This window comes from Choristoneura fumiferana, chromosome 26 (assembly GCF_025370935.1).
Source record: "Choristoneura fumiferana chromosome 26, NRCan_CFum_1, whole genome shotgun sequence".
Lineage (NCBI taxonomy): Eukaryota > Metazoa > Arthropoda > Insecta > Lepidoptera > Tortricidae > Choristoneura > Choristoneura fumiferana.
The window spans coordinates 6,382,917-6,393,845 of NC_133497.1; the positions used below are offsets into that span (position 1 = coordinate 6,382,917).

At 37.5% G+C, this 10,929-nt stretch overlaps 1 protein-coding gene across 2 annotated transcripts in view; it reads right to left on the reverse strand.

The window, feature by feature from the left end:
* The window catches only part of LOC141442825 (transient receptor potential cation channel subfamily A member 1 homolog), a 48,992-nt gene extending 43,277 nt beyond the window's left edge, over positions 1 to 5,715 (reverse strand). Inside the window, exons 1-3 of one of the 2 annotated variants that reach the window (XM_074107943.1) lie at positions 5,578 to 5,697; positions 2,904 to 2,985; positions 1,561 to 1,672 (exon numbers count right to left, since the gene is read on the reverse strand). In XM_074107943.1, coding sequence (XP_073964044.1) covers positions 1,561 to 1,672; positions 2,904 to 2,985; positions 5,578 to 5,590 — 207 coding nt within the window. In that variant the 5' untranslated portion in view covers positions 5,591 to 5,697. Of the gene's footprint in view, positions 1 to 1,560; positions 1,673 to 2,903; positions 2,986 to 5,577 lie in introns of both variants that reach the window. The other variant, XM_074107942.1, reaches the window with a different exon arrangement.
* Positions 5,716 to 10,929: the final 5,214 nt, after the last annotated feature.

Here is a 10,929-nt window from a genome sequence, read left to right on the forward strand (position 1 = left end):
ACACCATTGAATTGCTTCGCAGGTTCCTCGCTTTCCTCACGATGTTTTCCTTCACCGCAAAGCTCGTGGTAAATTTCAAATGTAATTTCGCACATGAATTTCGAAAAACTCGGTGCGAGCCGGAGTTTGAACCCACGATCCTCTGCTTGAGAGGCCATAGGTCAAACCACTCGGCCACCACGGCTTTTATGCCATTACATTGTAACCCAAAAAAATTGTGAAACACGTAATCAATGTACCTACATAGGTACAGACGTTTTTATATAAGTGGCAATGGAATGAATATGAATAAATATAAAAACTCAAAACCTAGTTATTACCTATTTCATAACAAATCTGTCCTTTATGTATTTTTTCATCACACTTGCTCGTAAACAGTGTCGTAACATGCAGGCTACCTTGGTTGCAACCCCCCAAATAAAACCCTCGACCTTAATGTGCTTGTCATGAAACCCGTGGTCGGTAAATGAGTCATTGCGTGTACAAATTTTCTTGTCATGAAGCCCAAGGTCGGTAAATGAGTCAGTGCCCGTACTGATGGCGCTGCGCATGGCGAAGCAGCAGGACCACATGCACACGCGGCTCAGGCACATGCTGAGGGAGGGGGAGGGCGGCGCTGCCAAGAGCGCAGCCTAAGGTATCGCCAATATTTGGAACAATTATATTTTTACTTTTAGAAATATAAAATTATACTCGCAAATGTGATGAAAAACATTGTATGTCGCACGGGCGGTACTAGAATTACGAACATTGACTCATTAAAGCCCTCAGTCTTCGACTTCGGGTTCTAATAGACTCTCGTTCGTAATTCCTTATTTACCGCCCTTAAGACACAATGTACTATATCAGGCCAGCCTTGCCTTGATAAGAGTTGTAAGTTACATTGAACAAGCATGTCAAGGTTTCTAACCGAGCCACTGGATTTTATGGGGGGAGGGGGAGGCCTTTAGCTAACAGTGGACATGCAACAGCTGACATTTTATAGTTGTTAAGTTTATTTTCTCAAACATGCTCGGAAATGTATGCGTTAATGACACGAAATGGAAACGTGAAGAATTTAGAATTTAGAATTTATTTATTTGTCAAAACATAGGTTTATACAGGTTTTAGGTTGACATTAATTTGTTTCACTATGCTTTGCCTAGCGGCGTGCAAATAGCGTGCAATAGTTATAGCATGCAGCATGCTCACTTATCACAATAAATACAATGTCAAAGTTACAAAACAAGAATTCAATTTCTATATCAAATTAAATTCCATTATAATTATATTTGTTATTAGTTTATGTCAGTCAAGTATTCAAGTATTGTTTTGACCAATGTGATTTATTCTATGCATTGTAATGTATTCAGGAATGTTAATGATTCGCATGCAACGATATTATTTAAGACATTGCAACACCCTACATGGGTAGCATGTACGATCTTATTTTAATGTATCCTACCATCTGATTTTTACTGTACTACATGTATGCAATTAATAAACAATAAAATTTACATATCCTGTCACAACAAATGAATGAGCTTCCGTGAAGTATTAAAAGTTAAGTGTTACATTTACCATTTCTTGAAAATATCTCAGAGTGTCACCGCTGCGCCCTGGCTGACCTGATGATGCACCGTTTTGGATCACTTCATCTGCTGCGGGATTCTTTTCCTTCTCTATGAAAAACCTAATAAAAATATCGTCTAATTCCATAAGAGTTACAAATCTACATAATATAAAATAAAGTCACTTCCCGCCATTGAAGGTATACATAGTATCACTTCGTCTAAAAAACAGCTGGTCTAAGTACTGTGGGGACTGTAGCTAAGTCAGAGCTACATTAGAATAGATCAGTCAGAGATACATTGGAATCTACGCGCGTGGCTTAAGTTTAAATTTAAACCTTATTAAATAAAAATGATATTTCTTCAGTATCTTGTTTTATTTCTGTTATAATATTACTTTAAAAAGATAGATCCAGCCCTTCAGGCCGTCGGGAGCAATCTGTGCTAATTCTAGAATCACACAATATAAAAATACTATCATTATACATAATAAAGTCAATCTAACCTGCCTGTCAGTTTTACCACCTGCCAGCGGTATACAGCCTAGTCCCTACAGTAGGTACCCAAGTGGTCTAAGAAGCACTGATCTGAGTAGCAAGTGGTCTAAGAAGCACCTGGTCTAAGTAGCAAGTGATCTAAAAAACAACTGGTCCTAACCTGTTTTTGTCGAAAACTTGAAAAACATATAGGTTAGGTTAGGTTGAGTTGCGTCAAGAGGCGAAGCGCCTCACCCACATGGAATGGGGACTCCACGAAGCAAAGCTCTGTCGTCTTTTAGTCAAAGACTTTTAGACCAATTGCTCCTTAAGTAGACCACTTGCTACTCAGACCAATTGCTAACTTACTACTGAAACCAGCTGCTTTTTAAGCGAAATGATACTATACCCGCTACTTGCTATCTGTATTTTGTCTGTGTAAGGCACAGACAATAAATGTCAAAGTTGTAGTTGTTTGTTGTTGTTGCTGTTTTTTTAGAAAAATATGGCTCTGTGCATTGGAGGACAATTTTGCCAGTGTCTAGTAGGTTTTGCCGTTGTACGGTAAAAAAATTCTAGAAAACGAAATATGAGAGGTAATGGTGGATGAACGATATTATTTCAGCGCGCAAAGTTTTAGTTAAATTGTTAAAGAGACGACATGCTTTGATTGGAATTTGTATTGAAGTACTTAAGTATAAATAATTATGTCAGTCAAGGTTTAAATATAGCCTAGAAATTTGATAACAAAAGCTTACGAGTATAAAAATAGCCAGTACCTACCTATATACAACAATAGAGTACCTATTTTACCGATTTCATCATATTTGACAGAAAAGCTCGTTGAAAGCACAAAATTGAACATAAGCGAACTCACTGAGTCTCGCGCTGCGCTCGCTCAGTCGCAGACGGCAACAGCGACAACTCCTGCGCCGCTTGCTCCGTTGCTTCTCCATTTTCTGGTGGAAACACATTAACTAAAAGACTGTGTTATTGTGTTATTTCTGATGTTTCCTTACAAAATAACGACGAGTTTTAAAGTTATATAGCGCATACTGTATTTTCACTTAACTACCTGATAATATTTTTTATTGTTTTGGTAAAATAATTTGTGTGAATAAATGATAATAACTTGGTCGTTTGGATCGGCACATTATTCAAAAGATATCTTGAAACCTATTTATACATTATAATAAAGCGGAAAAGGGTCGAAAGTCTGTACATGGAAGATATCCGAATAAAAGTTGGCTGAGGATACTTGGAATCGATAACTGAACACGTTCCAACAGTTTTTAGAATTTTAGTCTGTTTATCTGTTTGTCTGTTTATTTGACCGCGCATCACGTGAAAACGACTCAACCGATTTTGATGCAAACTTTACTAATCTGTTGAAAATCCCCGACCAGGTTAAAGGCTATAAATATTCAATAAACGATTTTACAAAGTTACATACTGGTAAAATCAACACACATAATTAATAATTATTATTATTATAATGACGGCTATAAGGAACATCGTAGGAATGCACAAATGCGAGCAATTCAAAAGTTCCCATTAACTATCCAAGTCTTGTTCGAGTGTGTAGCAGTGGTGGTATATAGATGGGATGGATAATTTGTGTTTACGATTAGCATGAGTTCATGACGGAATATTAATAGTTTCTATTCATTCGCGGGTAGTTATAAATAATTATGCAATTATACGCATTATTGATTATAATTATAATTTAGTATAATCCCAGAATTTCAATTCAACTTCAGCATCAATGGTTTACGTGTGTAAAACCACGGCTGGAGACTAGTCTAATTTTAAATGCATATAAGTACGCATGATGTCCGCGATCACCCCGACAAGGTACGGGAGGGTCATCTAGAAGAGGTTATCTATATTTTTTTATGTAAGTAAATAATTGCATTTATAAAGCGGGCTTTCCAATGTCTTTGTTTGAGTGCAAAAACAAAGTTAAGGAAGTACCTATATTCTTTTATTGTTTGTAGTCAAACATGTTTTGCTACAAAACTACAGCTTATGGTCAATTTTGGACACGTTACATACGTGACATTATAATAATAAAAAATTATAACAAAAAAAGAACCGACTACAAAAAACCATGAAAATAATTTTCTACCAGTGCCTCAGCACGAGCCAGCAGGAGTGGACCTATCTATCGCCGTGTACCTCACCTAAATACTATATATTGCTTCAATCACTCCTGGCTCGTGCTGAGGCACCGACTTCAAACTGGCAGAATTTTTTAACATGAAACTACCGTGAGACACTCATATTAAATATATTGACCCGGATAACTCACGTCTTAAATCGAGTTTAGCACGACATGTTTCGGGCTAACCCGTAGCCGTAGCCCTATTCGTCTTCGGAGCAACGCGACTCGGCGGCTGCTGCAACACGCTCACTGCGCGCCGCCGCTCTGCTCGCGCGACTACCCGACGAAACTGAGTTTCGAGTCGCGTTGCTCCGAAGACGAAGGGCTACGGATTAGCCCGAAACATGTCGGGCTACATGTCGTATATAATACGGTAGAAAATTATTTTCATGGTATTTTGTAGTCGGTTAAATTTTTCGTTATAAATTTTTTTGTTATTAGTTTTTGGTGAAATTACTGGCACTTGAGGTATCCCATCTTAGGCCTCTAGGTTGGCAACGCATCTGCGATCCCCCTGTTGTTGCAAGTGTCTATGGGCGGTGGTAATCTCTTACCATCAGGACACCCATTTGCTCGTTTGCCATCCAGTCGAATAAAAAAACATTTTTTTTTCACGCTTTTTACTGTAAATAACCTAAGATACTATAAGACTTAGTTTAATGTCAGTCAACTGCTCGTCACCTTGGACGAAAGGTTGCTTTTCCAATGCAGAGACGTTCATTATTGAAGAGTTCTGGTGCTTCATCACCCGTTCCATGTCTTCATAATTATTTTTTAAAGGTTTTATGTAGTAGAATTGTAGACAAACTTAAATTGTCTGATTTATTAAACAATATTGACCGTATCAAAACATTTATTACATTCTAACAAAATATACATGGTGAGACAGGTCAAATATTAGGGAATACTTTCAGGGCCTGTTACCACTTGTCGACTAACTTTAAGTGACGAATTATATCCCTACATACATACATCCCTGTATTTTTATTATTATTATTTTTTGGAATTTTTGTTTATTTAATTGTATAAGTATTTTATTTGTAATTATATTATTATGAAAAAATGACTTTCTGCCAAGTTTCTTGCGGCGCATTCTTCTTGGCAATGATGGTCTTTCCGAAAGCGCTGGTTGTTTAAAAAATGACGTGTAAAAGTGCCCATTGCGGCCTATTTACTGAATAAATCATTTAAATTTGAATTTGAATTTGACGGATATCAGTGATGCCGTCTCTGTTTCTATTGTCCTAATAATCAAAGACGGCATTACTTTTAGTCGACAAGTGGTGAAACAGGCCCTAAAAGTTGATTCACCCATTGTCACTTCAGTATTCTCCAAAGTATCAAGAATAAAAAAAATCCAAATGCACAGATTTAAAAAAAAACTCACCTGTCACCGGCATTTCAGACCAGTAGCGTAGGTTTACAATCACTGACTAAGAGCTCACCATTACTCGAATAAAGTACCTAACTATTTTTATTCACAATAAATAAATATTGTTTCTACGTAAGGATCAAATGGGGTCAAACTGACATTGTACAACGCATCCTGGAAATCAAAATTAATCTTATTGGCATTGCGTTGAAATTGTTTTTCGCTTGCAATGTATTATCACTACTTGCAGTAGTAAAGATAAGTACGGGGAAAAATTAAGGAGATTTTGTTTATAGTGCTTTATTCCCTCTCATTCATTCAGAGTGGAAGCCAGTGCCCAACAGTGGGACGTAGGTGTATAGGCCTGGATGATGATGATGATGATGAGTGCTTCATTTTCTTCACCGTAAAGCTCGCTTTCAAATGAAATTTCGCACATGAATTTCGATAAACCGGCTAAGTCGGATGCCAACCTGGATCCACGTAATATCAGCGTCGAGCCACTTTTAGTGACCCGACAAGTGCTGAGTGGACTCCTTTTCCGCATTAGTATTTTACTTTTAATTTATAATTTTTTTCATCTTAGCATGAACATGTCTGTACCTAATTCTTACTTATGCGAAATAAAGATTTATTATTATTATTATTAAGTGCGAGTTGGATTCGCGCACGAAGGGTTCCGTACCTCTATACTATACAACATTTTATTAGATATTAGCAAAAAAACGGCACAAAAAATCACGTTTGTTGTTTGGGAGCCCCTTCCAAATATTTATTTTATTCTGTTTTTAGTATTTGTTGTTATAGCGGCCACAGTTATACATAATCTGTGAAAATTTCACTTGTCTAAATATCACGGTTCATGAGATACAGCCTGGTGACACGGACGGACGGGCGGGCAGCGAAGTCTTGTCTTAGTAATAGGGTTTCTATTTATTTTTACCCTTTGGGTACGGAACCCTAAAAATCAGAGGTGCGAGTCAGAATTTGAACCTACGATCGTCTGCTAGAGCACATATAGTGGACATAGGCTACTAGGAAACCTGGACAAATCTGCTATTTCATTCAAAGATGGGTGTGAAGTTCCCCATCCACACTGGGCCCGCTTGGGAACTACAGCCCAAGCCCTCTCATGCTGGGAGGTGCCCTTCAGGTGAAAGTATATAGAATGAGATGAGATGTGTGTGTGTGTGTACTCCATCATCTATCCTACACATTTGGTGAGCAAATGTCTGAATAGCTCAGATTTACTCTTTGCATCACCACGACACCACTCTCTGTTAAGTTGCTCTAATTAAAATTGCTCTAAAGTATAATTATTATTATTATTTACACCCACCGGTTTAGATTTTAGAGGGGGCGGGGGCGCCAACTTAAAGAAAACACGCCTTGCTGTATAAAAATCATTTATTTCATAAACGACTAGAATAAACTTTTTAAGTACAAATCAGTTCACTCACAAAGGCGCGCCCCTCCACATTTTATAATTGTAGTTTTAAACGTATCCGTACGACAAGTCTATGTGTGCGTAGCTCGAACGTGTCCTCAGTTGCAAGCGTACCGTCAGTCACGCACACTGAGACTAAGACAACGTGTAGGTAAGTACGAGGTTTACTCGTGCACATTGATAATTAGCTGTGGAGGGGTACGCCTTCGTGACTGAACAGAGGCAGCATTGTCTAATGTTTCTCACGATCGCGATCATAATCAAATGACAGTTTTTGTATGCTAAATCTGTCATTTGATCGCGATCATGAGTGCCAGAAACGTTAGGCAATACGGCCTCAGATCTGTAAGTAATTAAACTTATATTAGATAGATATATATCTATTGGTAACTATAATTGGGTAGTTTCCCGGGTAAAATAATATTATTCTAATTGGGATGTCCCAATTCTTGACAACATATCGATGGTGGAAGTCTCAATTGACGTAAGGGACAAAATGCTACTTTTCAGGAGAGCGAAAAGAAGTTTTTGGTAATTTTCAAACCCTCACAGCATTGTTAATGTTTAACTTAGCAGGACGTTATAATTACGTAAAATCTTGAATTTTCTTGCCTTTCAACGTGAAACTATAGACATTTTCGTAAAAAGCTTAATAAGAAAAATAGCTGTCCCTTACGCCCGTGACATACGGGTGTCATAGCCCCTTACACCCATAAACCGTAAATAAATAAATAATGTAGTAACCGATTTTTGGTCTTATAGGACATTTTATATTTTATTTGCTACATATTTGGACGTAAGTTCCTGTAGAAAAATAAAAAAAAATGGTGAATTAACTCAAAGAACCACTTTAATTATTTAAAATAACGCGCAAAAGCCATAATTTTGTACGTCCCCTTCAAAAATATGTAATTTGTAACATTTTCTTTAAATGGACATTATAAGTTAAAAGTTAAATAAAACTTAAATAAATTTTATAACGTTTTAAGCTTTCGTGATTCTCACTCATAGTCAAAATACCACCAACGGGACTTATCACGCTAACACACACGAGTAATATTTACCTCGACGTTTCGGCAACATTGCAGTGGCCGTGGTCACGTGTGGGGTGTCAAGTCTGGCTAGCAGCGCGAGTCCTTCGAACTACCCGCACTTGATCACTAATAGTATCAGCACTCGTATCACGAACTACCCGCAATTGGTGATTTTTATTTGTCACCCCATCACACCGACTCACAACACTCATCCCGACGTCGACACTTATTAATAACAGGATTCCACGAAGATGAAAGCTTATATCCATCGTCCCGGTTGTCATTTTTATGCTTTTTTATTTCAACTGCTTCACGTACCATTCTTGAGTAGAAATGACGTTCCGTGGACAGAATTTTGGGATTGTGAAGCTCAATCCAGTGGTTTGGTCCTGACTCCAACAAATGCTCGGCTATGGCTGACTTGTTTGTTTATAGCTGAGAGGGTCAAGGAAGATATTGCAGCTGTTAAAAATCGCCAAGTAAATAAGTTTTTATCCCGGAAAATAGCATAGTTCGGGGGGGTAGCGATAAACTAACTGATGATGTTGTTGATGACGATGATGATGAAATGATTTTCACTACCACCACTGGCGTACTAACTCTGCTTGCTTGCATTATTGGTTACATGCTTGCTTGCTTGCTTGCATGCTTGCTTGCATGTTTGATTGCATGCTTGCTTGCATGCATGCTTGCACTATTTATGCTTCCTCTAACACACTGATTGCAGCTGTGAGGGAGTGGGACGCCAGCCCGCTTCATGAGCGCTGGAGGAGATACCATAGACCTGTCATCGCGGGATCGGGGTAACCCGCGATGTTGATCTAACCCAGGCCGATAAAATGGCATGTTTGTTGATTTGATTGTCAAAACTGCATGCTCACTTGCAAGCCTACTTAGGTGGTTGCTTACATGCTTGCTTGCATGCTTTCTTGCACGCTTGCTTGCACTATTTCTTGCACATTTGGGAGTATGCTTGCTTGAGTTGTTGTTTCAATCACTACAAGTTCTAAAAACCATCTGTTTTGATGCCTCCTACGACCTAACATTAACAAGGTATTTTAATGAACTAAAAGAAGCAAGCTAGGTATTTTACTTTAAGTTACACCCATAAAGTAACCTCAATTTTTAAAATGTCTGTTTGTTACTGTCCCTTACGACCAACAATTTACTCTAGTTTTAGCTTTTAATGTCCCTTACGAGTATTCCTTATTTTATAAGTTGCTGTTGTTTAATGCCCCTTACGACGTACCAATTACACCTTTTTTTAAAATGTCTGTTTGCTACTGCCCCTTACGACCGACAATTTACTCTAGCTCTTGCTTTTTATACCCCTTACGCTCATAAAAGTATTTATTATTTTATAAATTGCTGTTTTTTAATGTCCCTTACGACGTTCCGATTATACCATTTTTAACCCTCACCATACATAATTAATTATACAGGCCAATTATTATTATGTATGCATCATCATCTCGGCCTATATACGTCCCACTGCTGGGCACAGGCTTCTTTTATTAGGATCTCTCAGGACAGCTTAAAATAAACAAAGTAGCTAAGAGAAATTTACCTCAACATCCTTGACTGAAATTCCATTACGGAAATGTTAGCTCGACGTCAAGCCATTAGGGGATCCATCAACTTAATCTTCTTTTTTTGTTTTGCTTTTGGCATCTTATAAAAAAATACGCGCGTTGACAAAAAACAAACGTAGGCAATCAAATACGTCCTCCGTGTTTGATGTGTCTGACACGATTGACCGAATGTGCAATGCGCAAACGCTCGGCGCGTGGAAGGTAGGTAGACGCGTTAGTATTTTGATGTTAGGTACAAGAAATAGGTACAGGCGTAAGGTTACGCCCAACAACTTCTTGCTTTTTTATCTTTTCGTTATAAAATGTTGGGGTGTAAAGGGCAATGAAACAATAATTGACCCATACGCCCTTTTATTATATTTGTTGGTTTTTTTTTTAACGACATGAGCCGAGTCGTAAAGGACATATGAGACTGCCACAGCCCCTTACGACCCAAATATTAAAAAAATAATACATTTACGCCATTTTTCAGCTCAAATATTTTATATCATGTCCCTTAAGCTATTTTATTTTAGAATAATAAATGTTGATAACAGCAAAAGTAAGGGGCGTATCGTAACTTGAATACTACCAATCGACAGAGAAAAAAAAACTCTAATTTTCTATGTTTAAAAGTGATTTTCGGTATTTTGTCCCTTACGCCAATTGAGACTTCCACCATCGATAGGTATAATAAATCGAAAACCATTTGGAGAAATATTAGGCTTTGTGAAGCGTTTTCAGAAATCAGATTCCAAAAATGTGATAAACTGAATTAAATAAACAAAATGTAAGTAATGACCCTCATATGACCCCTGCAGTGTCTCGTCACAAAGGCAGTTATAAAGCAGGTCTACACTCTTAAGCAAATTGACAGTTTGAAATGTTGCTGTCCTGCTTATAATAGCAAAGAGTGACAAAGATAGAACTTTCATCACATGATGCGCACCCGGCCTTAAACAGTTGTCATTTATCGTAAAGTCCGAAATGTATACGAGTATTTCCAATGTATTTTTACAAATTAAATTATTAAATTACTACGTTACAAGCAAATACAAAATAATTTAAATATCAGATTTTAATAAAAAAATATATATTTACTATCACACCATTAAATAAACATAGGAATAATCGAAGCTAAAAGAAAAAACACTAAATAAAAAAAACTATTTGTCATGGTTCATTTAGGAGCCGTGCTTGAATTATTGTCAAATTGAAATGCCACAGATTATGTTATGTTGTATGACCTGAATTTTTCTAGGCAATGGAACGTGGCTGTCTCACTGTGACGCCATCCAGCGTATTTCGTAAAAAA